This window comes from Globicephala melas, chromosome 15 (assembly GCF_963455315.2).
Source record: "Globicephala melas chromosome 15, mGloMel1.2, whole genome shotgun sequence".
Lineage (NCBI taxonomy): Eukaryota > Metazoa > Chordata > Mammalia > Artiodactyla > Delphinidae > Globicephala > Globicephala melas.
Genome location: NC_083328.1, coordinates 86,120,818 through 86,148,791, shown reverse-complemented (window position 1 = coordinate 86,148,791; position 27,974 = coordinate 86,120,818). Strand labels below are relative to the sequence as shown.

Genomic DNA, 27,974 nt, shown 5'->3' with positions numbered 1-27,974 from the left:
TGAAGCTGACACCATCCTAGGTGTGCAGATGGGGGGTCCGGGGGGCACATCGTGAGGAGCTGACAGCATCGAGTGTGCAGGGGCCCCTCGGGAGCTGAGGAACGAGCCCTCTGGTCTTCCAGCAGCAGGTTCCTGAGTGACCCCCCAGGACACCCACAGCCACAGGGGAGGCCAACTCTGCCCACTGCCCGCCAAGGGGACACGCTGCTGTCTGCGTCCAGAGCCTGCTCTCCTGAGGCCTAGGTCTTGCCCTGGGGCCCACTCTCCAACCCCCTGCTCCTGCCTCGGGCCTCTTTTGGGATCTGAAGAACAAATCCCAGGCCCCTTGGGGGACTTCAAGGCTCCCCGGGGTGTCTCTCAGGTCTGAGCTTCCTGACCCTCCTTCCTGCCGAGAAGCCTCTGCACACCCCCACCTTTCCCCAGCTGTCTCCCCCGCGGGGACGTCCTCTCCAAGGCCCAGTTCACGCTACCTCTTAGGAAGGAAGTCTCCACAAAGGCCTCCCTGCACGACCAAGGGCCTGGGGCCTAAAGCGTCCTCATGCCTGGCCCATCTAGAGGCCAGGAGCATAAGGTCCCGGGGAGCTGGGCCTTCTAACAGAGAGCCTGGCCTCCCCGGCTCCAAGGGGTCCAGTCCGGGCCCAGCTGGTAAGAATTCACCTGGGGCCAGGCCCCGGCACCGCACCGCCTGGGGATCCCAGGGAGAGCTGGGGTCTCTGCTCAGGCGTGTGCTTGCCTGGTCCTGCCCACCCCAGAGGGGACCAGGGGGCCGGATCCCCTCGTCAGGGCACACGTGGCCGGAGGGGCGGGAAGAGGTCGGCGGGGTGGCGCAGCCTGACCCTCCCTCCTCTTTCTTCCCCCTCCTCTCCTCCCCTTCCCTCCCGCGGCCGGGGCGGCGGCGCAGGAGTTAACGGAGGGGGGGGCGGGGCGAGGCGGCGGGCGGAGCCGGCGCGGCCGCGGGCCAGGCGCCCAGGCGCGCGCGGAGCGAGGGGGCCGGAGCGTCCCCGCGCGCGGCCCGGGCCCGGCAGGAGCGCGGAGCCGCCGCCGCCGCCGCCGCCGCCGCCGCCGCCTGGCCATGCGGCTCCAGGGCCGGGGAACTGGGCTCGGGCCCGCGCCGCCCCCCGCGCGCCGCCCCCGCTGAGCCCGCGCCCGCCCGGGCGCCGCCCGGCACCATGGTGCAGAAGTCTCGCAACGGCGGCGTGTACCCTGGCCCGAGCGGGGAGAAGAAGCTCAAGGTGGGCTTCGTGGGGCTGGACCCCGGCGCGCCCGACTCCACCCGAGACGGCGCGCTGCTCATCGCCGGCTCCGAGGCCCCCAAGCGCGGCAGCATCCTCAGTAAGCCGCGCGCGGGCGGCGCGGGCGCCGGGAAGCCCCCCAAGCGCAACGCCTTCTACCGCAAGCTGCAGAATTTCCTCTACAACGTGTTGGAGCGGCCGCGCGGCTGGGCTTTCATCTACCACGCCTACGTGTGAGTGCCCACCCGGGCGGCGGGCGCGGGTCGCGAGGCACCCGGGCGATCGGCCGCTGGTGGCCCGTGGGCGCACAGCTGCGGGCTACGAGGGCCTCCGTGTGTGTCCGAGCGCCCGCGTCAGTCACACCGTGTGCCTGGGGTACCTTGGTTCAAGAGAAGGGCAGAGGTTGGAGAGCGATTTTGGAGACGTCTGGTTGGAAGGAGTTCTGGGGTCGGGGTGGGCGCGCCCGCCAGCGGCCTGGTTGGGTTGCATCAGTCCCTCCCCCGCAGGATGGGGAGATGTGCAGCGCCCCAGCCTCCCCTCCTCAGCCCTGAGAGGCCCCTCCCCACGGCCACTGCACCGAACAAAGGGCCGACCAGGGAGGGAGGGCGGCGCTGCCCGTCCTGTCACTGGACCTGGACTCCTAGAGGGCCCCCTCTAGATGGGTTCCCTCAAAGAAGGGGGAATGGGGGGAGGGGTTGGCCCTCCTTCTAGGGTGCGCTTCTGGGGTGCTGCAATGGCGGAGGGGTCCCGTCGTTACTCTCCGCCCCCAGCCGTGGGCTCAGGGTAGATAGTTGGCTGTTCCTGCCCCGTGGTGCCTGCACCCACCCCTGTCCTGGCCTGCGTCGCCCCCCCTCCCCCTCCCCCAGCACAGCCTCGAGCCCCTGCCGCGGCTCGCTGGAGGAGCAGGTGCATGCCTGACGCCCCTGCGCGCGTTCTGGGCTCCAGACCCCCTTTATTGCAGAGTGGACCCCCAGGAAGAGGGGGGCCGCCAGCCCTGGCCCTGGGAGGGCTGTCGGTGGCCCTGGGCCCGTTGTTCAGGGAACTCCTGGCTCCTGCGCCAGGGCTGGTGGCCACAGGCCGGCATTGTGTGCACACGGGTGTTCGAGCGTGTGGTGTGTGTGTGTGTGTGTGCACGCGCGCCTGTGCTGGTGGCGAGCACGGCCTCTGAGCCTACAGGCGCTCTCTCCCATCCCAGCTAGACTGGGCCCAGGACTCGGCCATTTTGTGAGAAAGAGGCATTTGGGGATGGGAGTGAGGGGTGGATTCTGGGAAACCGTCTCCGACCAAGTGCCCACCTGGGATGAGGGGGTGCGTGCCCGTGAGTGTGCCTGTGACCTGTGAGTGTGTGCTCTGGACGGGCCCGCTGCGGGTGGGGGAGGAGACCCTGGGAGGACATGCCAAGCTGCTGGAGGGGTAGGTGTCCTGGGGGTCACCACAGCCCTGGAGGCCTCCTGGCCACTGTCCCCAGCCCCAGCGCTGAGCCACCCCGGGAGTCCCAAGAGGCAGAGGCTCCCCTGGCACTGTGTCAGCCCCCGCCTGCCCCAGGGAGGTGACCTGGTTCTTCCCGGGGCGGACATGCCCAGGTGCGCTCTTCCTCCTTGGAAGAGCCCCGTGCCTCCTCTCCCTGCCGGGCGGGGGCCAGCTCTGGTCAGCCAGGTCCTGGCCCGAGGTGGCCTCTGGTGTCTGGGCACAGCCCAGCGGCGCCCCCACTCCTGTCTGACCTGTGGTGCGGCTGCTGGAGGGTTCGCTGTGCTTTGGGCACGAAGGTCCCCGCCGGCAGCACTTCCCGGGGTCCCCTCTGTGTGGCCTCTCCCTGCCCAGGCCCGAAGTGGCCGGCCCCTCCGTGCGTCCTGCGTCCTGGAAGCTGCAGCCTTCAGAGCTGGGAACAGAGTGTGGGGACTGGGGGCCAGGCAGCTGCTCTCGGGTGTGGGTCTGCGTTGCCCCCGCCTCGGGAGTGCCCGAGTCGGGACAGGTGGGCCTGCAGTGTGTGAGGGTCCAGGGGCAGTGAACGGGGCAGAGCTGCCCTTGCCCCCAAGGCATTGTGGAGGCCACCGCGTGGGGTCTCCACCCTCCCGGCGCCGGCCCGGGGGTGCTCCTGAACGGCGACATCTCTGTCCCGCTGTTGCTGCTCATCGGTCACCCCCCGGCTCCCCGGGCCTGGAATTCACTAGCTGTCCCCAGGCCCAGCCCATCCTTGGGCCCAGCCCACTGGACTCAGGAGGGCTTCACTGCCCCCATATGCTGGTCTCCAGTGGTGCGGCCTCCCCTGTGCACCCCCCGCCCCCCAGCAGGGACTGGCCCTCGTCTGTTTGGTTTGTTGATTAAACCAGTTCAAGCCTCCTGAGCTGGGCCTGGGAGGGGCAGTGGGGGCCGGGAGTGGTCGCAGGGCTGGGGCAGCTGCCCTCCTGGGCCACCTTCCAGCAAAGCCCGGCTTCTGGAAGGAGAGGCGTGCTGAGCCCTCTGGGTGTCAGAGGCGGGGAGGGAGGTGGCCGCCCTCTGGGCCCTGGGCTTGGTGCGTATCAGGCCAGGTGCCCCTGCCCTTTGCGGACGGGCTGTCTCCATGGACGTGCCTCTGGGCCTGGAGCCATCGCCATCACTGCTGCTGCTGCCTGTGGAGGCGGGAGGCTTCCCTGAGTCAGGAGGATCCTGGACCAGGCTGAGGGGAGCCCGCCCGGGCCACCCCTCCCAGCCTCGAGGCCCCTGCAGTGTCCCTTCCTCTGCTCTGGCTGGAGAGGGAGAGCAGTCCCCGGTTGGGCAGGTCCCAGCCCCGCATGGCTCTTCACCCAGACCTGGCCGGGATTCTGGGCGGGCAGGCTGGTGTCGTCCGCAGTGAGTGGGGGCCCTGTTGCGAGGAGCTGGGCCGTGTGGGGTGGGGAAGGGGTGCATCTCAGCTCACCATTGCCTGCCCTTCACAGCCCCAGGCAGGTCTCGGGGCTCCGAGGGTCTGTGCACCCCTAGAGCAGGGCATCTTTACACGAGAGGATTTTCTAGCTACGGTCTAGGGTTTTCATGAGTTTCTCAGAGCGGGTGTGAGCCACAGAAAAGACCCCAAACACTTCAGGATGCGTGTCCAGGCCAGTGGGGCCCCAGGGGCTACTCATCTGCTTCAGGCGAGCCCTTGGGGGTCCTTTGAGAGCCTGGGTTGGGTGCGCGGCCCCCTCCCCTCACGGGTGGGAGCGGCAGCTGCTCCACCATGGTGAGGGGGTGGGGGGTCTCCCCGAGGCTCGAGTTAGGAGGGGAGGGGAACCGCACGTCTTCTGGGCCGGCCCGCTGTCCGCTGGTCTCAGGGCTTCCTCACTTTGTGGCCCCATTTTCACTGGTGAGGAAACCGAGGCTGAGACGGTCGAGTTCCTGAGTTGCCCCACTCACGCTGGACAGAAGGGGTCTCGGCCCAGTGATGGGAACTTGGGGTGCAGATCGGTTGACTTTTCCAACATCCAAAAGCCACTTGGAGTTGCCAGGTGAGACTGTGTTTGAAATCGGTGGGATGGAAAATGCCGGTGACTGCAGGGCAGGGACTGGCCCCTGGAGGCCGGGGCTCGCCTGAGCGGCTCACTCTTGGGAGCTGCCTTCTCTCGGGCTAGTCCACGAGCCCCCTCCGTCCTCGGATGGCGTCCAGGTGGGTCTCGGGGGGCCGCTGACATTTCGGGGCCTGTGGCTGGGGGCAGCGGGATGGGGGCCTGGGGCCTCAGGGCCCAGCTACAGTCCCCTGCGTGGCCTCGGATAACCCACGTGCAGGCCGCCCGCTGCCCCCTCTCACCTGTCCGCCCTCGGGTGGGCAAGTGTGGGCCCACGTGCTGGCCTCTCTTTTCCTCGGTGTGACTGCACTTGGGGGGGCGTGGGGGCCCCAGGGCAAGTGGCCCTGGGTGTCTGCTTCTGAGAGGAGACTGGGGTCTGAATGGCTGTATTCTCAGCTTCTTGCAGCTCCCAGACCTCGCTGCAATCCTGGGGAGGAAATGTCTATTGATTGAAGAGTTAGAGAATCTTACGGAAATTTCCCCAAAGGTGAAAACGGTAGGAGGGTTGTGGTTTCCACGGAGACCAGGGCTCAGTAGACTGTCCCCAGTCGGCTGTCTGGAGACCTCAGGCCTCATCGTAGGATTTCTCACCCACAATGAGACAATGAAGTGTTTTTTAATGAAGTGTTTCTTAATCACGGTGTCTAATTACACCGTCCTGAATCCCCGCAAATGGTCTGTGTCCTCAGGGTGATGGGGTCGGTAGGAAGCTCTGTTCTTGACAGTTTCACAGATCAGAACAAAGAAAAATCTGTTTTGTTAGAAACCAGTACAAGTCAAACATTGAAACTAGTCTCTACGGAGACTCGGCGGGGGGCTTTGACGTGGGCACCGCCTCGGAAAACACCTAAACCCTGAACGATTGTGAAGAGACCGGCTTGTTTCCAGGAGCGCAGCCCGAGCCTGGTGGTGGATAGAGCGTCTCAGGGGGTTCTTCCCGGTCCGTTTTGGTCAGTAAGTGAATCCTAGGCTGTGTGAATCCCCACGCGTCTGCGTGTCCACGGTGAGGCCCGGGGTCTGCTCCTGGCCACCGCTCACAGGCGTCCTCAGTCCGTCCTGGCAAGCCCGCCAGGCTGCCCCCACCCCCGGGAGCTGCGTTCTGAATGCCCCGGAGAAGGGACAGGCTCCAGAGGACCGAGAGTTCTCTGGGGCCTTTCGTGGAAGGTGCTGAGGGCCAGGATGGCGGTGGGGGACCCCGCGGAGGGCCGAACCTCCGCTCGGCACGACAGGGCGGGACGTGCTGCAGGCACTGCGGGCTTGCCACCCTTTCCTTGTGGGGGACGGGGGTGGGGTGGGGCTGGGGGCCAGGCCTGGGGCTCACGATGCTGGGTCGGCCCTGGGCTGCAGCCTTCTGCCCCTTCCTGAGCCAAGGCTTGTGAGAGACCTTGGCCTGTGTCCGGCAGCCTCATTATAAACCGTGCTGCCTGGGTCACCTCGTGGGCGGGTCATCTGAAACGTTCTTGAGTGTAAACGGAGGGCCTTTCCTGCATGGAGATCGCCGGGTACGTGCCTTAGTCACGGACGTCACCTCGTCACCCCCACGCCCCATCAGGTGTGGTGTGAGGTTATAACCAGTGATGGTTCGGGGGCGCGCGTGGGCAGAGGACGGTGAGCCGTGGGGACCGTGGGCTCTGCGGGGGCCTGGCGGGGAATCCTGCCTTGGGCCCGGTGTCCCCTCATCTGTGACGTGGGGACACCATTCTGGGCTTGTCTCCTGTGACTCACTCAGCACAGTGCTCGGAGCGTGTGACGTTCACGGGGTCCTGGCCGCGTTGTCTGTCACTCAGCAAGGAGGAAGACCAGGCAGAGGGAGTCGGGCGCGTCCGGGACAGCACCCTGCGCCGTCCGCCCTCCGCGCGGCCCGGGTGTGTTCTCAGTCCCGTTGGCCAGTGACCGCGCCTGGATGGAGGGGTTTGGGGCTGCTGTGAACGTGGCCGCGTGATTAGACACGGGGCCCCCGTCTGAAGCTGTGTTTGTCCAGGAGGACTGGCCGTTTTCCTAAAGGACCTCACTGTTCTACAGCTGCCTGGGTATTGGGGGAGGTCTTCCTTCCACGGCTGAATGGTCCCAGCGCCCTGGACCTCCAAGCATAGAGGCCAGAACAGTTTTGGCTTGAGAAGGACCATTGCGAGCGGGTTGTACCAATGGACCCCCAGACCGTAAAGGGGACCCCAGGTTTCCGCACGGGCTGCGTCCTGATGAGCTGCACCCCCTCCTAAGCTGTCGTGTGGTGACTTAGTGTCACGTGGGCCGCCAGGCTGAGCCCATCTCCTGGCGCTGCCCCGGAGCATGGGAGACTCCTTCTAGCACAGCCACTCCCTTCTGAAGGCTGGTGCCCGGCTGTGCTTTCCAACAGCGGTTTGCTGACAGCTCTGCGGCATCGGGAAACGGGCCTCATCCGTGCCATGCAGTTCCCTCCCAGCTGTGGGGCACCTGGCCAGCAAGCCCGGGCCAGCTTGGTGAGATCCGAGGTAGAAAGAAGAGGGGCGTGCGGCCCCGAGGTTGTCCCCCAGGGACTCTGCCTTCCATGCTGAGGGGAGGGTTTGACGCAGCTGCCCCCGCCCCGTAGGCCTTCTTTCCACTGTTCTGCAGGCGGCTGTGGCCCGATGACCGCTCCCAGCTTGCTCCCCTGGCAGCTGGTGGGTGCCGGTGAACCCCCAAAACCCCTCTTGGTGAGGTGGGCGCGTGCAGGAGGGGTCAGGGCAGAGAAATGACTGTTTCTAAAGCCTGTTTGTTCCTCGTGTGAATTAAGGCAGCCATGGCCGGAGCTGGGGGGAGGTGGTCCGGGTGCTGTTTTGCAAACGGTCTGGAGTTAGGGAGAGGGCTGGTCTTTGTTGTCTGAAGCTGGGCTGCACCAAGCTTCTAATTCATCCAGGAGGAAGCAGGGCTGGGGATGCCTGGGTCTTGGAGGCCCTGGGTGGGCAGCTCTGGGGCCTGCGTGCCTCCCAGTGGGGCTGCAGGGCCCACATTCCTCAGTTTGCCCTAGTGCATTTGGGTGGCTTCATCCACAGCCCAGCCAGAGCCCCGGGGCATGCAGGCCCCAGAGTTCCCTACTGTGAAGGCCTGGGTTTGGCAAGTGCAAAGGGGGTTCCCTGGGGAACGGGCAGGATGGTGCCTGCTGAAGGGAGAACAGGGACAGCGGCAGGACTTCTACCAGGTGTCCTGATGCCGCGGGGCGGGGCGCAGGTGAGCCGGGCTGAGTGATGGACCCAAGCGCGCGCTGGTGAGCGGGGCCAGCGGTGCTCAAGCCCGGCAGAGGCTGGGTGAGGGCTGCGCCTTCTCCAGCAGCCCCAAGGACGGTGGGGAGACCCCTGGCCTGGGGCGGGTGCCCACCCACGAGGGGGCTCTCGCCTCTTCTCGGCCACCAGCGGCCCAGAGCCTCGGTCCCACTGCCCAGCAGCTGGGATCGGCCCAAGGGAGGGTGCGCTGGAGCGGGCGGGCCTCTTCCGGCCGCTCCTCGCAGAGGCCGTGTTGGCTTCCCTTGGTTGAGACGTGAGGGTGGGTGTGTTCCAGCCGCCAGCCCTGAGTCTGACCTTCATCTCCAGGATGTACTCAGAGCTGAGCGTCCTTAGGCTCTGCCGGCTACCCGACTTGAGTAAAATTAGGTCTTTAATGTCTTCAGATTACCCGGGATATTTTTTAAAATATTTATTTATTTGTTTATTTGGTTGTGCCGGGTCTTAGTTGCAGCACGTGGGCTCCTTAGTTGTGAACTCTTAGCTGCAGCGTGCATGTGGGATCTAGTTCCCTGGTAAGGGACCGAGCCTGGGCCCCCTGCATTGGGAGCGTGGATTCTCTGCCACTGCGCCACCAGGGAAGCCCCCTGGAATAATTCTGTAAAGGTACAGAACCGCGTTTGTTCCAGAAAGTCCTACTCGGACTCGTTGGAAACAGCGTCTCCAGAGATTCCTTCATCGTCTGTTGTGGGGACAGGTCTCAGCTCCCAGGTTGTCCTTGGCTGTCTGCTGCGTGTGCCCCCGCCCAGGCCCCTCCCTCCTCTGGGTCCTGTCTGGTCCGCCCCTTCCTTCCCTGGAGCCTCAGTCTTGACCTGACTAGAGAGCTTAGAACTTCTGAGCTTGCTTTTACATTTAGGCTTGGAAAAAAATATTGGAAGGGTTTGTCTGAGGAAAAGGCCAGTTTCTCCTGGGATTCCAGGCTTCGGGGGAGGAAGCGGGGGCGGGGGAGGGGAGTGGAATGTGGAAGTGGGAGGAGCCTGGGTGAGCACCTGCTGATCCATTTCTGTTCCTGGGAGCAGGGCTCTGAGCAGGGCTGCCAGTCCTGCCGGGCCTGGCTGGGTCCACTGGCGTTTAGAAGTCTGTTCTCTCTGGAGGCCAAGCCTTGGTGGGATGTGGTGGCAGCACCGGGACGGGCCCTCCAGCAGGAGGGCAGGGCCTGACCCGGGGTTCGACTTTCACCCGGAGGAACAGGAAGCGAGAGCATTTGGAGCTCAGCCTCTGGCGGGGGTGACCCGGGTGAGCCGAGGCGGGACGGCGTGCAGGGCGCTGGCCGCGGTCCTGATCACGAGCCCACGGCCGTCTCTCCAAGCGAGCTCCGTGCGGGACATGGAAAGTGGGGAGATTGGCCCATCACTGGCTGGCCTGCGGACGGGGCGCTTGGGGCAGGCGCGTGGCCGCTTGCTTCCGCCTCCCGATTCAGCCTCTTGTGCTCACAGAGCTCTTTCCTCCTTGGTCAACGTTCTCCAAGACGGTCCTCTCCGCTTTGTGCGGTTTGATTAGCTGAGAGCTGAATTAATATCATGTGGACGGAAATCCAGTGTTTCAGGCCAGGTGGTGGGCAGACAGCACTGCGTGGTCTGAGCGAGAGGGGCTGGCGGCCTCTTAGAGATACACTTGGTTATGGTCCATTACCTCTTCTGATTATGAAAATTACACACGTCCACCGTAGGAAACGGAGAAGATGCAGAAAAGCTGAGGAGGAGCGTTTGTCTTTCCCGATTGCCTTCCGGGCATCTGTGCCTGTCTCTGCATTTCTTAAAGGAGATCGGATTCAGGCTGTCGTCCTCCTTCGTGCTAATCGTGTGTGGTGGGGATTTTCCCGTGGAATCAGACAAGTCTCTGCTGGACGAGTGTTGAGCTTTGTCTCTGTCATCAGGGCTCCTGGTGCCCCTGGGGTCGGGGGAGCATGAGGTGGCTCTGTCACTGATCCCTCACCCTACGCCCTCGGTGGCTTATGGCTGGGGAGCAGACGGCGCTCTGGCCTGGAGAAGGACCCAGGCAAGCACGTGCCTGGTGGCCCCCCGGGGTCAGGACCAGGGCTGGTCCGGGAGGGGGCTTGTTAAACCGAGGTCCTGCCCATGGCTGTCACTCGAGGTGTGCAGATGGAGGCCGGCAGAACACCAGGAGTGTTTTTAGGGGACCACTGAGCTATGACCCATGGGGCACGGGGGGAGTGGGCCAGCCCGAGAGCCGCTTGGAGGGTGTTCAGGAAGAGTCCGGGGGAGCAGGCCTGGCCGTGCTGTCGACCTGGGGAGGCGGGTCTGTGAGGGGCCCTGGTGTGGGGGTACCCTGAGCGCCTGCATGGGTTCCTGTGCTCACGAAGGGGATGTCAGGTGCCCAGGGTGGTCCAAACTGACCCCTCGTGGCGGGGGAAGCACCTCTCCCCCGAAAGATGGTATTTGCCCTGGGCCCTGACCTCAGAGGGCTGTCCACGGCAGTGCCTCCCACAGGGGACCCCTCCCCTCCTCACCCCGCTCCTGTGCAGGCTTCTGCGCGGTTGGGGCTATGGGACCCGCAGGGCCGGGGGTCAGCCATGCTGACCGTTTCGTCAGGCCAGCTCCCTGGACAGAGCCTGGCACTCAAGGGACCCCAAAGGTGGCTGTGCTGGGGGTGTGTGTGGCAGGCCTGGGGGACGCACCCCAAGACGGGGACCCCCAGAGTGAGCCGGGGCCGGGGGAGACCAGGACTTACAAGGACAGAGCTCAGTGTGGACCGTGGAAGAGAACACACCTGGAGGGGGACCCCCGCACCACAGCACAGGAAATCACCCAGCCAGCGGCTGCCTGATCCCCACGTGTGGATGCTAAGGCATCCCGGGGGAGGCTGGGGCCCTCCTTGCCCCCCAGGAAGCCTCAGAGCAGTGTCCTTCTTTGAAGGATGGGGTCAGGTCCCCTGGTGGCAGGGGGTGCGGGGAGCAGTGTGGGCAGAGGGGTAGGCTCTCCCGCCCAAATCTGTGCTGGCACAGGGGGGAGCTGAGGCACGGGTGGGGAGGGCGCAGAGGGGAGCTGAGGCACGGGTGGGGAGGGCAGAGGGGAGCTGAGGCACGGGTGGGGAGGGCGCAGAGGGGAGCTGAGGCACGGGTGGGGAGGGCGCAGAGGGGAGCTGGGCACGGGTGGGGAGGGCGCAGAGGGGAGCTGAGGCACGGGTGGGGAGGGCAGAGGGGAGCTGAGGCACGGGTGGGGAGGGCGCAGAGGGGAGCCGAGGCACGGGTGGGGAGGGCGCAGAGGGGAGCTGGGCACGGGTGGGGAGGGCGCAGAGGGGAGCCGAGGCACGGGTGGGGAGGGCGCAGAGGGGAGCTGGGCACGGGTGGGGAGGGCGCAGAGGGGAGCTGGGCACGGGTGGGGAGGGCAGAGGGGAGCTGAGGCACGGGTGGGGAGGGCGCAGAGGGGAGCTGGGCACGGGTGGGGAGGGCGCAGAGGGGAGCTGAGGCACGGGTGGGGAGGGCGCAGAGGGGAGCTGGGCACGGGTGGGGAGGGCGCAGAGGGGAGCTGGGCACGGGTGGGGAGGGCAGAGGGGAGCTGAGGCACGGGTGGGGAGGGCGCAGAGGGGAGCCGAGGCACGGGTGGGGAGGGCGCAGAGGGGAGCTGAGGCACGGGTGGGGAGGGCGCAGAGGGGAGCCGAGGCACGGGTGGGGAGGGCGCAGAGGGGAGCTGAGGCACGGGTGGGGAGGGTGCAGAGGGGAGCTGAGGCACGGGTGGGGAGGGCTTGCCTGGGCACAGACGGGCGGATGGGCCTTACCCTCTGCTTCAGTCCCTGACAACCTGGCCTGTTTCTGTTTTTTTCTTTAATTGATGTGAAATCCACAGAATGTGCAATTATTCAATTTAATTTAATTCAAGGGAGGCCTCAAATGCCAAGGCCGGAGCTGGACCTTCCCAGGGTCTGGGACTTCCTGGGTTGGGGCCTGTCAGGTCTGAGGCGTTTACTGAGCACTTACTTGCCGTGTACGGGGGCCTGGCGGGACTGCAGTGGGCCTGGGTGGGCGGCCCTGTGGGCGGGGCTCGTTTCCAGGGTAGGGTCTGCACACGGCCTCCCACTCCCTCGGACCCACTCCCTCGGACCGCGGCGGGATCTCAGAGCGATTCCTCGCGTCTGGCTTGCTTGCGCCCGGAGCAGCCATCAGGAGTCCAGGCTTCCTGTTGCCCAGAGACTGGCGGTGGCCCCAGGTACTGGAGGCAGAGCAGTTCATTAAGGGTGAAATTAGATTCTGGGCTGCAGCGCCAACTGCAGTCCTGATGGACGAGGCAGCGGGAGGTTCCCCGGGGACCCGGTGTGGGAGCTTGGACCTCACGCTGGCGGCTCCGCCCCCGTCCCCTCCTGGGCTCCCAGGCCACCCGGCCTTATCGGGATGGACGTTATCCTGGGGAGACCCCGCCAGTGGAAGCGTGCTCAGGCTCGGCCCCGCGTGGCCGCGGTGAGCTGCATCACAGCCTCCGTTTTCTCATCTGTAAAACGGATGAGCACCTTCTTCCAATCTGCTGGGCTGTCGCCTGCTTGGTGCATAGCTGAATTGGAGCCTGGGGGGTGGTGCTTGATGTCAGGGACCCCTCCCCATCCTTCTCTCCCAGCTCTGCCAGCCAGGGGCTGGGGGTGAGCAAGTGGGGTGCTGGTAACACGACTTCCTGCCATTCGCTTATGAAAGGTGTATTTCACTGAATATGTAGAATGAGGTGAATAATCCCAGTCATCGCCCAGCTTAGTCCTTGAAGGGAGCGGGGAGTCTGGGCTGTGGGCCAGCACCATGACACCCCCCCTGGTGCCCTCCCAACAGTGGGAACCAGACGTGGGAATGAGGTGGCAGAAACCTTGTCACGTTTTCCGGAAAAGAAATATTCCCTGCAGTCAGATGGGCGGAGGGGGTGGGAGGGGAGAGCCGAAAGCAGTGGGGTCTCCCTCTGGGGGTGGCGGCCGCCCCCTCCCGAGAGTGCAGGGCAGGCAGAACGCACACGTGTGCACCCAGGACCTGCGGCACGGCTGTGGGTGGGCTGACCGCCTCGAGGGGTGCTGTCAGGCCTTGACTGGGGGGCTCCCCTGGCCAATGCCCAAGGCTCCACCACCCTCAGTCCCTCCCGCCTGCCCTGCCTGTCTCTCCATGCGTCAGAATCCCTACACTGAGGACCCTGCCGTGCCTCCACCTGTTTCAAAAGAGGGGTCCATCTCTGCCCAGAGCTCAGGCTGTGGAAGTCCCTCCTGATGTCTGGCTGAGGTCTCTCCTGCTGCTGTGGGTCCTGCAGTGCTGGGGCCCGCCCCACCTCGTGGCCACTCGTGAACTGGGTGGTGCAGGCCTGGTTGTGCATCTGGGATGCGGCTGCTCTGATGCTCACTCTCCAGGTGGCCTACCTCCCCCCTGCCCAGGTGAGCAAGGTCTGAGGTCCCTGGCTGGCCTGCCGCTCCGCCTGACCCCCATCACAGCCCCTGGAATCTGGGGCTGGGGACCAGCTGCTTGAGCTGCTCGTCTCCTTGGCAACCGCTGCCAGGGAAGCATCCTGACGATGAATTCATTATCATAATCAGCCGCCATGTTCTGCCTTTGCAGCCACCTCCTGCCTCCCCTCCTTTCTTTTCCTGCAGCCTGGACAGTTCCCAGGCTGGAGGGCATGAGAACTCCCCTCCCCCAGGGCCCTGGGGCCTCGGTCCCGGTGCTGGGGAGATGTACAGGATGGTGCTGGCCATTGAGCTGAACCTTGCAGCAGGGGGACGGGTCTCCCAGCCTGTGGGCGGGTAGAACTGCTCACCGATCCCATCTGGGGAGGAAGCGGACCCAGCTACTAGCCACCACGTCCTCTGGGGCCTGGGGGTCGGTGCTAAGCACACAGCTTGCCTCCCGGGGCCTCCCAGTGGCGGCGGCGTCCACCCTGCACCTCCCCAATGCCTCTACAGAGGAGGAGAGGGGAGAAGGGGAGTCCCTTAGAGCCACAGCTGGCAGCTCCCATGAGCCTGCCAGGAGCCAGAACCCGGGTCACCGAGGCAAGAGAGGTCTTTGGGAAGGAAGGCCCCCGCCTGGCTCAGACTCCCCAGGGTCTCCAGGATGCTCCGGTGCCCAGGGCCCCAGCATAACGGCAGCGGGCGGCCCTGCGATGGGCCTCAGGGCTGGGGGTGATCACCTGCGTCGTCCTGCGGGAGGGCTGGCCCCCCCACTCCCTGGCTCCCCGGGGGCTGGGCCTCAGGGAAGTGTCCCCTGTAATGGAGGATGCCGTGCCTGGGACCACGAGGCCAGAGGCGGAGCCCCTTTCAGCCTCGCTGGATGGGCGTGGGCTTCAGACGTCTCCGGGCCCAGGATGCGGCTGTGTGCTGGGCAGGGGTGGTCGCCGGTCACAGGGTTACCCGCAGACAGGAGGGGACCTGGAAGTAAGTGCCTTTTCCCCATCGTGGCTACCTGTGAGTGGCCGGGGGGGGCACCACTGCCCTTTGGAGTTGTCCCTTTCTTGATCTGCGGGGGCCCTGCCTGCACCTGGAGGCGTGGCTGGGGTGCCCGCTGCGCGTGGGAGTCTGCTGCTGCCTCTCCTTCCTCCTTGTCGTGTGGGTGTGCTGGCCTCTCTCTGGAGCGTCCATCCTGCTGCACCCCCTGCGCGCCCCAGGCGGTGTCGCCTGCGACCATCTGTCCCAACACATCAAAAACAAAACTTGGAATGTCACTGGCGCTTGGGCCGCAGCTTTGGCTCCTGAGCTGCTGGTGGGGCTCCCGACAGCCTGGCAGCTGCCTGCTGGGAAGGGCTGCGCTTTGTGCAGCGTACCCTGGCCATTCTGGAAGTTTCCGAGATGCTGGTCAGAGCGCCCTGGGGAGGCGGGGCTGAGAGGGCCTGGTCACCTTGGGACCTGGGTCTTTCCTGTTTTTCTTTAGAGGAATGTTTTTATAAAGCACGAGGAGCTGCCCTGCGTGGGCGCAGCCCTGGACTCAGTCTCCCTGACAGGTGACGATGGCGTCAGGCATCCCGGGGCCCCGATCTCCAGTCTGGTCAGACTTGCCCGCTGCCAGGTCCTGGACACACTGTCTCCCCCTCCCCCCCCCGACCCCCTCCTGGCGCCAGTCCACTTGCCCTTCCCTCTGCCAAGGAACACTTTCCCTTCCCTGTTGGCCCCACCAGCACTTCATCCTGCAGCGTTGTGAACACCTCCACAGGGAAGCCCACCATGCTATGCGTCCCCCCGACTCCCGCGCCCAGTGCTGAGCTGAGCTGGGGATCCTGCCAGTCTCTCCCACCGCCCAGGCCCCGGGGTCCTGACTCACCACCCTGGGATCTCCTCTGACCCTGGCAGATCCTCTCTGGGCACGTGGGCTCCTTCCCACCGCAGGCAGAGAATTACGAGTATAAGGCACATGAGACATCTGGACATTTTTTCCCCCAGGGCTCAGCTAATTGAATAAATTGGCTAATGAGCAAAGGAAATTAATTGAGGTTTTGAAACGTGACCGTTTCCCCGCGTGCGTTTTTTCTGTGCCAGCGGCCTCTGTTATCTGCCCGTAGCGCCTCTGCCCTGGAGCTGGGGGCGCATCCGGAGACATCCTCGGGGCCACGCTCTGGGGAGGGGCTGCATGTGGAGGCGGGTCTGCGCCTCTCTGGGCCTGGTTGTCAGGCCTCTGGGGCACATGGGCGGGGCCGCCGCTCCGTGACGCAGGCTGGGCTGGGCGGGGTAGGGCCCGAGTCACTGTCGCTGTGGCCCGGCTGAGGGTGGACCACGCGGCTTTGGCTCTGAAGGGTCTCATCTCCCCTCCTCCACCACTACCACGGTGGATGGTGGTCTCGACACTCTGGGGTGATGGGGGTGTCCCAGTGGTGATGAAGTGGGAGGGGCGTGGTGTGGCGTCCCTGCCCAGCTTCCCGTACCAGGTGCTCTGTGCCTCAGGAGGCCTGGACGCTGACCTCAGCCCTCAGGGGCTCTGCTCCCTGGGACCCCAGCCCCGCCCTGTCCGCTCTGGCTGGACACCTGCCGCCCATCGGCTCCCGGCTCCGTTAGTGCCCCCGCCAGCACCGCCTGCAGACACAGGTCCGGCTGCCAAGGGCGCTGGGACGGTGTGTGTGAGGCTGGTGTGAGCCGGGAGACAGGAAGTGTCTACTTCGGGGCCTCGTGAGGAAACAGCTGTGGATGAGGAGAGGGGTGACTGTGTATGGGGTGCCCTGCGTGGGCACGGGCTGTGCGGTTCACTCATTTCTTGTTTGCCCAGCGGCCCAGAAGGCAGTGTCCCCCGTTTGTGGTTCCTCTGAGAGGGACGTTGGACGTTGGCGAGGGACGTTGGTGGGGGCGGCGGGGGGAGTGTGGTGGGCGTCCTGCAGAGCAGCTGGGCCCAGGCATCGCCGTGGAGCCCTGGGCTGCCGCGTGCCCCTGCCCTGCCCTGTGCCTTCCGCGCCGGCTGGCTGCCCGGCCTGGCTGACCGCCTTCTGCTCCGGCCCCCAGGTTCTTGCTGGTCTTCTCCTGCCTCGTGCTGTCTGTGTTCTCCACCATCAAGGAGTACGAGAAGAGCTCGGAGGGCGCACTCTACATCCTGGTGGGTCCCGTGGGTCGGCGCAGACGGGCCTGATGGCAGCGGAGACCGTGGGCGGCAGCCTGTCCCCGGTCCCGTTGGTCTGATCTCCCAGACGCCCACCGGCAGGGACCCCCGTCCTCCTGGCACCCATGGCCCCTGCTCTTCCTGGTAGCCCTTGGGTCCCTCCCAGCTTCCCCCCCACGTTGGTGATGCTGCCGCATCCTCAGCCCCCACCCGTCCCTCCCCTGAACACCCCCGGCACCCTGTTACCCTCCAGCCTAGGCTGGCCCCTCCCTGTGTCGTCACAGTGCCTGATAGCGCCCCCCCGTCCCCACCCCCTTTCCTGTCTTCTGTTCTCACTAGAGCCTGAGGGCCCCGGGGGCCCCCTCCACCCCATAGTGTGGGGTGTTCCCTGGCAGATGTGGGCGTGGGCTGGGGGTTGGGAAGCTCACAGCAGGCGCCATGGCAACCACAGGTAATTTCTGTGTTGCCGTTGGTGATGGAGGCATATGGGGCCCCAGGGAAGCTGACGCACCTCCGGGGAGCCCTCCGCCCCTGCCCACCCTGCGCTGTGTCCTGGGCCCACCCCCGGGCATGGGAGCCCCGCCCCCTTGGCAGTTACCTGAGACCCTCCATCGGCTCTGCCCTCTGGGTCCCCACTCGCACACCAGCTGCACAGGACGGGGTCCCCACTCGCACACCAGCTGCACAGGACGGGGTCCCCACTCGCACACCAGCTACACAGGACGGGGTCCCCATTCGCACACGAGCTGCACAGGACGGAGTCCCCACTCCCACACCAGCTGCACAGGACGGGGTCCCCACTCCCACACCAGCTACACAGGACGGGGTCCCCACTCCCACACCAGCTACACAGGACGGGGGTCCGCACTCCCACACCAGCTACGCTGCACAGGACGGGGTCCCCACTCGCACACCAGCTGCACAGGACGGGGTCCCCACTCGCACACCAGCTGCACAGGACGGGGTCCCCACTCGCACACCAGCTACACAGGACGGGGTCCCCATTCGCACACCAGCTGCACAGGACGGGGTCCCCACTCCCACACCAGCTGCACAGGACGGGGTCCCCACTCCCACACTAGCTACACAGGACGGGGTCGCCACTCGCACACCAGCTGCACAGGACGGGGTCCCCACTCCCACACCAGCCGCACAGCACTCTCCCCTCCCCCCCCCCAGCGGAGCCGGCAGTGGCTCAGCCGTGGCTTCCCCTGCAGGAAATCGTGACCATCGTGGTGTTCGGCGTGGAGTACTTCGTGCGGATCTGGGCCGCGGGCTGCTGCTGCCGGTACCGCGGCTGGAGGGGGCGGCTCAAGTTTGCGCGGAAGCCCTTCTGTGTGATCGGTGAGGCCCGCTGCAGGGGGGGGCAGGCAGGGCTGCAGGATCGGCTCCTTCTGGAAGTTTCTCGTCACCTGCCCTCTTGGCGTCAGAGCCCGTGGTTATGAGGTGTCGGGCGGCCGTGCCCAGGGCAGGGCTGGGCTGGGCGGACAGTGGAGCCAGGCCCACGCCAGCACTTTGTGTGCTTCCGTCTGTCCGTCCTCCCGGGGCCCTGGTGGGGACTGCCCTTGCGCGGCAGGGGGCCGGCCCGAGCTCCTCCGCTGTCCCCGCAGACGTCATGGTGCTCATCGCGTCCATCGCCGTGCTGGCCGCCGGCTCCCAGGGCAACGTCTTCGCCACGTCGGCGCTGCGCAGCCTGCGCTTCCTGCAGATCCTGCGCATGATCCGGATGGACCGGCGCGGCGGCACCTGGAAGCTGCTGGGCTCCGTGGTCTACGCGCACAGCAAGGTGAGCAGGCGGGACCCAGCCCCTCGTTTCCTCTGGGCGTCTCCCCATGACTTGGCCGTCTTCCTCCTCTCTCCAGCGTGTCTGCCGTCCGGTCCCTCTGGGCCCGGAGCCGGCTCGCTCCTTGGTTGGGTGGCCGTGCCGGATCAGCACCCACTGCCCCCCAGCACCTACTGCCCCCCAGCACCCGCTGCCCCCCAGCACCCGCTGCCCCCCAGCACCCACTGCCCCCCAGCACCCGGGCTCCTGCCCGTTTAGGCTGAGGCTCGTGGTGGCCGCTGGCCGTGGGAGCCGCGAGGGGGCTGCAGCCCCATGGCCCGTCCAGATCCCGTCCCTGTGTTGCCAGGGGCCCTGCCCGCCCAGACCCCGCCCTGGCAGCCTCCGCCAGGAGGCTGTCCTCTTGTGGGTGGGCTTATTGGCCCCAGAGTCCCTTCCCCACCACCCTTCCTGTCTGAGCAGGAGGCCGTCCTCTTGTGGGTGGGCTTGTTGGCCCCAGAGTCCCTTCCCCACCACCCTTCCTGTCTGAGCCCGGAGGCTGGGGCTTGGCTGGCAGGACAGAGAGGGTGGTGGTCCCCAGGGTGCTGAGGTGCTGGACCCCCAGGGAGGGCACTCAGTCGGGGTGTCTCCCCCAGGCTCAGGCAAGTTGGGGTAGGGTCCCAGCAGCCCAAGCTTCTCCAGCCTGACGGGCTGACGGCCGCCTGGGGACACTCCCTTCCTGGGTGGATGCGGCGCTGAGCCGTCCGTACCCACCGTCCTCCAGGGGTGAGGTGCGTAGGTGTGGGACCACCCGGGGCTGGAACTGGAAAACACGCTCCCCCTCCTGCCTGCCCCGGGATCGGGGCTGCTGGGGCTCTGCGGCCGGCTCTCGGGAGGGGTGCCCATCCGCTGAAGCCCGGGGGATGCGGCGCCCAGCAAACCTCCTGGCAGGCGGGGCCTCGTGCTCCCGGGGGAGAGTCGGGCTGGACGCTGGCCCAGCGGCTGTGATGTGCCTCTTTCAGGAGCTGGTCACTGCCTGGTACATCGGCTTCCTCTGCCTCATCCTGGCCTCGTTTCTGGTGTACTTGGCGGAGAAGGGGGAGAACGATCACTTTGATACCTATGCGGACGCGCTCTGGTGGGGCCTGGTGAGTGCCCAGCCGCTGGGGCCATGGCCCTTCACTGAGGACACGCTCACCGGGTGTGGCCTTCCTCGGGGTCCCTCCTGCGCGTTGTCTGCCCTCCCCTGCTCCCCACTCCGGGGTGTGCCCCTGACCCCTGGGCCTGGACAGGAGATGCACAGCTCTCCCTGGCTGACCGGGCCAGAGACGTCTCTCTGGGGCCTCTTGCTGGCCACTACTGACGGTGATGCCACGTGGATGTGGCGACCCAGGCGGGGTGGTGGTAGGGGATGCGCCGGTCTGTGTGGGGTGGAGAGGGGCCTGGCCTCAGGGAGCCTGTGCCTAGCCATGGCCAGTCACCTTCCCTCCTTCCTCACTGACCACCTGTGTGACCTCTGTGATGGGGGGAGGGGTCCTGCGGTCCTGTTGATGGGCAGGAGAGTTTGCAAAAGGGGAAATGGACGCCCTGGCTCTCCCAGCTCAACTTCCCAGGCTGCCCCTGCCCAGGGTGGGTCCGGAGCTGGTGCCTTTTCAGCCCATGCTCACGGCCACCCACCTCCTGAGCCCCTCGAGGGCCTCTCTCCTGTCACCGGGTGCACGTGGTCTCTTCTGAGAAAAGCCTTCCCGGGCCGCCCTCTGCAGGGCCCTCCCGCGCTGAGAGGCGATGCCCCGCGTTCTTGGAGTGTGCCCTCTGGAGACCAGGCTGGGCCCCGCGGGCTGAACGGACCTCGGCCTGGCTCCTCCCCGTTTCCACGACGTCCCCAGGCAGGGGGGCCAGAGTGCCCTCCTTTGTGAGCTCTTCCTGGGGGTACTGGACACTCAGCCCGGGGGCACTGGGCCGGGGGTCGGTGGAGGGTCCCGTGGGAGGTTTGAGCCCATTGTCTCCTGGGACCCCAGACCCAGTTCTGAAAACGAGGACCACGTGACCTGGGGCAGATGCTGCAAATCCAGTCGCTGGCAAGAGGGGTGCCTGCTTTCTCCCGGCCTTTAAGCCGGAGAGCAATTTACTTGCAGTTCTTGTGTTAATTGCCACGAGGCCCGGAGTCTGTGTCCCTCTAGCGACCACGTGGGAGGCGGGAGCCTGGCCGGGCTCGGCAGGAGAGGGGAGTTGAGGCCCGGGCACCGGGAGCCGCGCATCGGAGCCCACAGCCGCTGTGCGTCTGGCCTCTGAGCGGACAGCCCGGGCCTGGCCGCTCTCTCGACCTGCCCTGCGCAGGCCCTGCGGGGGGGCCTCCCCATCTGTAAGAATTGAATCAAAATCTTAAACACGCCAAATAGTGCCTGAGTGTTAGAGTGAAAATGTGCCCCCGCTCCCATCGCCCCTTCTGTCGCCCCCGCCCCCCGGAGGCGGGGGAACCCATCTGTACATTCCCCGCCTCCACGGGGTTCCCTCTGTGAGCTTTAGTTTTACTTTACTTTAGGCCGCGCCTCGCGGCTCTCGGGATCTTAGCCCCCGACCAGGGATTGAACCCAGGCCCTCGGCAGTGAGCGCGCTGAGCTGTAACCGCTGACCCTCCGGGGAGTTCCCTCCCCTGTGAACTTGACTTCAGAGGCTCGCTTTGTTCTGCGCTAGGGTGCGGTTAGCTCCCTCCCTCTCCCTGTCGTTCTCGGAAATCGTCCTGCCGGAGTCCCCTTTCTTCTGCTCTGTGGGCCTGGGGTCCTCGGAGGGGCCTCACTGGCGTCGGGGGAGTCCCCCCACTGCAGCGCGCTGAAGCCAGCCCCCCGAGCGCCGGCCGTGAACGCTGACCCCTGAGGGCTGGGCCCCCCGAATGCTGGGCCCCGAGTGCCGAGTCTCCCAGCACCACCCCCAGTCTGCCCTCGGTTTGGAGGTCACAGTCTTCTGAGGGAAGAAGTTTTTGTGAGACGTGCGTGTCTGAAGGTGCCCCAATTCCACGCTCCTGCTGGCGGCCGGGCCCCTCCCTCCCTGACGCTCTTCTGGAGCGTGGGCCCTGTGGAGGGGGGGCTTCCTTCCAGGAGGCTGGTGCCCTTTGCGGCTTCAAAAGTCTACCGCTTCCTCCTTCCCTTCTTCCCGGGGCTCCGAGGCCGCTGGTGAGACCGCTGGGCCGTGGAATGTGTCCTGTCCAGATTCCTCATCCCTTTGCCTACATCCTGGGAGGTGTCTTCCACCTGACTGTGATTTTAGTCTCGTTTCCAAGACTCTTTGTTTTATGGATACACTTTGTTCTTCTCTCTGTCCGGGGATAACGGAATGTTTAGGAAGTCTTTGCCCCGTGGGAGGCTTTCTGACCAGCTCTGGGGTCCCCAAGAGTAGGGCCAGGCATGGGGGGTACAGGCCCGGCTGCTGGTGGGTGGGCAGGAGGGGAAGCGTCTCCCCTCTCGCTGCTCCAGTGTTCGCCTGTGTGGAGAGGACATGGGTGTGCGGTCCTGGGGCGGGTGCGGGCGCCCTGGCACAGACTCGCCATCCTGCCCTGCGCGCCCTGTGCCCACATCAGTGCCCGGTCTGGGGGCCTCTCCTTGAGCCCCGAGCTGCCTTGGGCTTCTCCCCGCCTCCTGGCCCTGAGTCAGGCCCGCACCGGCCCCGCCTTGGCGGCTCGCTGCCCTCGCCCTCGGCTTGTGCCCTTTCACAGCCTTTCCTGTCGCGCTGCCGAGTTTTGCGGGGGGAGGGCGCGATTTCAAGTATTTTACGTCTTTAAAATGTGTTCAGTCTCTGTTGAGAGCAGTCGAATAGAGGAGCCCAATCACCGGGAGGCTTCTGGTGAGAAGCGAGTGTCCTTCTCGCTCCACCCGGCTCCCCGTTACCTGCGCCCAGCTCGCTGGCTCCTTCCCAGAACCTCCTATGCAGGCCCGAATGCCTTGGCTGTGACTTCGCAGGTGACCAGCACAGAAGTCCCTGCTGGCGAAGCCAAGATTATTCAGCCCCGTTTCGCAGACTTTCCTCAGGCTGCACAGTGGGCTTTGGGTGGACTCTCTGCGTGACCCCAGAGTCCGGGGGATGGATTCCCAGGGTGGATGGTGGGTGGACGGTGAGAGATGTCCGGGCCTGTGGCGCGGGGGCCAGTTGACCCTGCTGTCCGAGTCCCCCGAGGAGCAAACTCTGCTCCTGTCCGCCGCCTGGCCAGGGCCGCCGATGCCCCCAGTTCCCTCTCCTGCTCGCACCTCGGCCCCTCCCGCTGTTTGGCTAAGACCTCGCCCCGCAGGGCCCGCCTGGGCCCACCTCCCAGCGCAGCCGGCCACGTGGTCTGTCCTGAGCCTCCGAACCTGCCTGTGTGTGTGGCCTTGGTGGTCCTGCACACCAGGCCTGGGGCTCCACTTTGGCAGGTTTTGTGGGAGCTACCTGAAAACGGCCCCTTTCATTTGGGCTCCTGGGAAGGCCCATCCGGGCCCCACTTCCTCCTTGCCAGCTCCCCACTGCAGAGCAATTCTAAACCCGTGGCCCTGCCTGCCACGCCCTGGGGAGGGGCCTTTTCCTTCTCCAGTCTCGCCCCTCCTGTTGCCTCCTCCAGCCCCACCCCCGCCCCTCCCGCTCTCCTGGCCTCAGCTTACAAGCCACCCTCCGAAGGGCCCACACGACCCTCTCCGCGTCCCTGGAAGGTCCCTCGGCACTGTCACCTCTCAGGCCCCTGGCTCTCTCCTAGCCTCTTGGCCCCTGGCTGGGTGTGAAGTGAGAGCAGAGCCTGACCCCCACTCCCAGCCCACAGGGAAGGAGCAGAGGTTCGGAGAGTGGATGTGATCGTTGAGGGGGGAAGGGCAGCCAGCAGTGACCCTGGCCTCTCGGGCCCTGGGAAGGCGGCACGGTGGGGGTTCTGTCCAGCTGCCCTGAGGCCTCAGGAGGAGGGTCTGGCTCGGGTCGCGGGTCTCCAGGCGGCCACTGTCCGGCCTGGCTGAGCGACGGGGCCTGCTGTCCGCAGATCACCCTGACAACCATTGGCTACGGGGACAAGTACCCCCAGACCTGGAACGGGAGGCTCCTGGCGGCAACCTTCACCCTCATCGGCGTCTCCTTCTTCGCTCTTCCTGCTGTGAGTCCTGCCCCTTCCTGCCTTTGCTGGGGACGGGGTCTGGGCCCCCCTGGTGACCACAGCTGCCCTCGGGGCCATGTGGGGCAGGGGCAGGGCTCCCAGCAGGCCCACAGCCCCCAGGAGTGGATGTGGCAGCCTCCACAACGTGCCGCCCCAGGCTGTACCTTCTGACCCGTGTCTGTGGGTCACCGTCAGCGCCTCCCAGCCTTGTGGGATTGGCTAGTTGGGTCCTTGTGACCAGGAGCGGTGCTGTATGGTGACACAGCTCCGTCAGGTCTCCTTCAGAAGAGGTAAGGGCCCTGTTAACCCTCTACCCGCAGCTGTGAGGGGCGGGGCTGGCGCTGCTGCTCTCCTGGTGGCCCTTCTCTGGGACCCCGGACCACACCTCTCCACTCACTCCAGTGTGGACAAATTGGGGAGGAGGATTAATCTCTGGGCTGAGATGTGTTCAGAGTGGGCCCCGCCAGGCTCCTGTAAGCCTGAAGTTCCCTTTACCCCAAATCCAAGTCTTTCCCCCCAGCCTGTCTCCTGGCACTGGGGGCTGAGGAGGCGGGAAGGTGGAGCTAGAAGTGTGCAGGCACGGGTGGGGGGGCTGCGGTCCCCCGGACATGGTCTGACCCTGAGGAACTGTGTGGGGCTGTGGTCCCTGGGGCACCGTCTGACCCCAGTGATTTGCAGGGCATCTTGGGGTCTGGCTTTGCCCTGAAAGTTCAAGAACAGCATCGTCAGAAGCACTTTGAGAAGAGGCGGAACCCTGCGGCAGGCCTGATCCAGGTGAGTCCGGGTGGCCCCCCACACGCAGTGCCACGTGGACCTCCATGTAGACCGGCAGAACCCCTGGCCTGGGCCCACGGTGTTGGAGTGGAGCCCTGCTTCGCGTCCGTCTCCCTGTTGGGGAATTCGAGTCTGTGCTGAGAACCGGCCTAGATGCCCTCAGCTGTCTGGCAGCTACAGCACAGGCAGCAGCAAGGCGGGTGCTGGCCAGCGTTCTGTGGGCCCTGGGTCCTGGGCCAGGCTGTCACAGGTGCCCCCGAGGTGTCCCTTCACAGCACTGACACCCATCCTGCAGTGGAATCAGGGTTCAGAGATTCCCCACGCAGGTAGGTGCCAGAGCAATGTCTGTGCTGCCCCAACTCACAATGCCCACCCCATCACTGGGGGTCACAGTGGCCACTCGGCCTCCAGTAGTGCTCCATGAGCCATCCTGAGAGTGTGGGCCCGAGCACAGGCTGCCCGATGGGCCCAGCGTTCCTGCAGCCCCTCCCAGAGCCCAGGGGACCCAGTGGACCTTTGGAGTTGACTGGCCTTTCCTGCTGGCTGGACACTGCCCTGGCCCCTCAAGTGCATTTCTTTCTTAAAGATGTGGTCTTGCCCTGGTGCAGCCTACTTTTGTGTATGTATGTATGCCTGTGTCTTTCACCATAAGAACTTCAAATGGCTACTTCTTTTAAATGCAAAAAAGTGTGAAGAAGAACAGAAATGCCCCCCAGTCCCACCCACTGTCGACATAAAGTCACAGCACTACGTGTGGTTCAGAGGTTTGAGTAGCACAGGGAAGGAGCGTGGCCTGAACACGCAGCACCTACCCTCTGCCCCTCCTCTCTGAGAAGCTCAGAGGTTTGGGAAGGAGACGTGGAAGAATTAGGGCTTGGGAAGGACCCACACACACTGGGGGATCTAGGAGGCACACACATGCCCAGTGCTGGATGCAGGCTCAGAAGTGACGGGAGAAGACACTAATTGCTCACTTCAGGCTGATCTTTAGACTCCGTGCAAGCAGGAAGTGATGGCTAAGGCAGAGCTGTAAGTGACCTTCTCAGATGTTGGAGGAGTGCCCCAACACAGGGCCGGTCTGCAGAGGCTGAGAGCATTTGTTTCCTCTTTGGTTCTTTGGGTTTAAGGGAACGTCTGTCAAGTCACCATCTGACAACTGAGCTAAGGGAACAGACTTCAGTGACCACACACAACAAAGAATACAGTGTTTATGGAATAGCTTAGAAAAGTCACTTAACAAACTACTACAATCAACAACAAGCAGCGGCAACAAACTCCGGGGATGGGGAGGAATCTGACTTCCAGAGGTACCACATTACAATACCCAGAATGTCTAGTTTTCAACAAAAAATTGTGAGGCATGCAAAGAAACAAGAAAGTGTGATCCAGTCACAGGAAAAAAAAAAAAAAACAAGTAATAGAAACTGTCCCTGAAGAAGCCCTGATGTTTGATTTACTAGACAAAGACTTTCAATTAGCTGTTTAAATACGCACAAAAGACTAAAGGAATCCATGGAAATGAGGAGAATCAGAAGAATGATGTCTCACCAAATAGAGACTGTCCATAGAGATAGAAATAATACAAAGGAAACAGATAGAAATTCTGGAGCTGAAGAGTACAATAACTGAAATGAAAAATGCACTAGAGGGTTCAGCAGCAGATCTGAGCAGGCAGAAGGAAGAATCAGCAGACTTGAAGACAGGTGAGTTGAAGTTACTCAGTCTGAGGAGCAGAAAGAGAACAAGTGAAGAAAAATGAGCAGAGCCCATGAGACCTGTGGGATACCATCTAATGTACCAATATTTGCATAATGGGAGCCCCAGAAAGAGAAGAGGGGTTGGGCAAAAAGAATACCTGAAAAAATAAGGCTGAAAACTTCCCAGATTTGATGAAAGACATGAATCTGTACATCCAAGTAGTATAAAGTCAAAGAGATTCACACCAGGACTCATTATGATCAAACTGTTGAAGCCCACAGACAGGGGGAGGCTTGGAAGCAGCAGGAGAGAAAGGACTCTTGGTGCCCAAGGGTCCTCAGTGAGGGTAACTGCCGATTTCTCATCAGAAACCATGGGGGCCAGTGGGATGACGTGTTTAAAGTCTGCAAAGGAAAAACTGTCGACCCAGAATTCTGGTCTGGCAAAATTATGCTTCAAAAGAGAAATCACAGCATTCCCATAAAAACAAAAGCTGAGGGAGTTTTTAGCTAATAGACCTGCCCTACAAGAAATGCTGGAGAGGGCTCTTCAGACGGAAGTGAAAGGACCCTGGGCAGTAACTCAAGCCACACAGACACTGGTAAAGTTAACTACACAGGTAAATGTGAAAGTGAGTAGTATTATATTTTTGATTTGTAACTCATTTTTTCCCTTATATGAGTTAAAAGACAAAGGCATAAAGCAATAATCATAAATCTGTATTTCTGGGCACACAACATAGAGGGTGTAATTTGTAACAGTTACAACATAAAGGGGGTGGACCACGCAAGAGCAGAGTCTTTGTTCACTATTGAAGCTGAGTTGGTGTTAATTCAAACTAGATTGTTACAAATTTAAGATGGAATTAATCATAATCCCAGGGTAGCCCTTAAGAAAACAACTAAAAAATAGCAGAAAAGGAAAAGAGAAGGGACTCAATAATAACTAGGAAAAAATGAAACTCTACAGAAGGCAATAATGGAGGAATTGAGAAACAAAAAATCAGCAGAAGCAAGTCCTTCCTTATAAGTAATTACTTTAAATGTAAATGGATTAAACTCCCCAATTAAAAGGTAGAGATTGGAGGAATGGATAAAAATCTATCCAACTGTACTAGATCCAAAGACGACAATACACTGAAAGTGAAAGAATGGAAAAAGATATTCCATGTAAACAGTGACCTAGAGCTGGGTTGGCCACACTTGTATCAGACAAAATAGACAAGTTAAGACGAAGAAGGCTGTTATGTATTGATAAGAGGCAATTTATAAAGATGATTAACAATCATAAACATTTATATACTAACAACAGAGTCCTAAAACTATATGAAGCAAAAACTGACAGAATTAAAGGATGAAATAGACATTTCTACAGTAATACCTGGAGAATTCAATACCTCACTTTCAAAATGGGTAGAAAGGTATTTCCCTGGTGGCGCAGTGGTTAAGAATTCACCTGCCAAGGCAGGGGACACGGGTTCGAGCCCTGGTCTGGGAAGATCCCACATGCCACGGAGCAACTAAGCCCATGCATCACAACTACTGAGCCTGCGCTCTAGAGCCCACAAGCCACAGCTACTGAGCCTGAGTGCCACAACTACTGAAGCCCATGCGCTTAGAGCCCGTGCCCCACAACAAAGAGAAGCCACTGCAATGAAGAGTAGCTCCTGTTCGCTGCAACTAGAGAAAGCCCGCAGGCAGCAATGAAGACCCAATGCAGCCAAAGATAAATACATAAGGAAAAAAAAAGGGTAGAAAAACCAGACAAAAGATCCTAAGGAGACAGAGGACTTGAACAAACCACGACGCAGCTAGATCTGCAGACATCTGTCATTAGACATGTGTCACCAACCACAGAGGACACATCCTTCTCAAGTGCACGTGGAACGTTCCCCAGGACAGACCATGGGTTGGGCCAAAACAAGTCTCAATAGTTGGGTGCCACATCTATCCAATGAGGAAAGGACAGTCTCTTTGACGGTGGTTCTGGGATACTGGAGACCCATTTTTAAAGGAGTGAAGTTTGACCCTTACCTCACACCAATACAAAATTAACTCCAAATGGATTAAAAACCTAAATGTAAGAGCTAAAACTAAAATTCTTAGTTGAAATCATGGATGTAAATCTCTATGACTTTGGTTTCTTAGATATGACACCAAAAGCACAAG

At 63.1% G+C, this 27,974-nt stretch overlaps 1 protein-coding gene across 21 annotated transcripts in view; it reads left to right on the top strand.

Moving 5' to 3' along the window:
* The first annotated feature begins 1,116 nt into the window (after nt 1–1,116).
* The window catches only part of KCNQ2 (potassium voltage-gated channel subfamily Q member 2), a 55,815-nt gene continuing 28,957 nt past the window's right edge, over nt 1,117–27,974 (top strand). For 8 of the 21 annotated variants that reach the window (XR_009559127.1, XR_009559131.1, XM_060285439.1 and 5 more), the window contains exons 1-7: nt 1,117–1,465; nt 16,381–16,471; nt 17,692–17,818; nt 18,085–18,260; nt 19,256–19,381; nt 23,224–23,334; nt 24,013–24,108. Coding sequence is in view for 15 of the 21 variants with exons in the window: in XM_060285439.1 (XP_060141422.1) it covers nt 1,170–1,465; nt 16,381–16,471; nt 17,692–17,818; nt 18,085–18,260; nt 19,256–19,381; nt 23,224–23,334; nt 24,013–24,108 (1,023 nt within the window). In the remaining 6 variants the exon portion in view is untranslated. Of the gene's footprint in view, nt 1,466–2,517; nt 2,541–16,380; nt 16,472–17,691; nt 17,819–18,084; nt 18,261–19,255; nt 19,382–23,223; nt 23,335–24,012; nt 24,109–27,974 lie in introns of those variants that run through there. The other 13 variants (XR_009559130.1, XR_009559132.1, XR_009559128.1 and 10 more) reach the window with 4 other exon arrangements.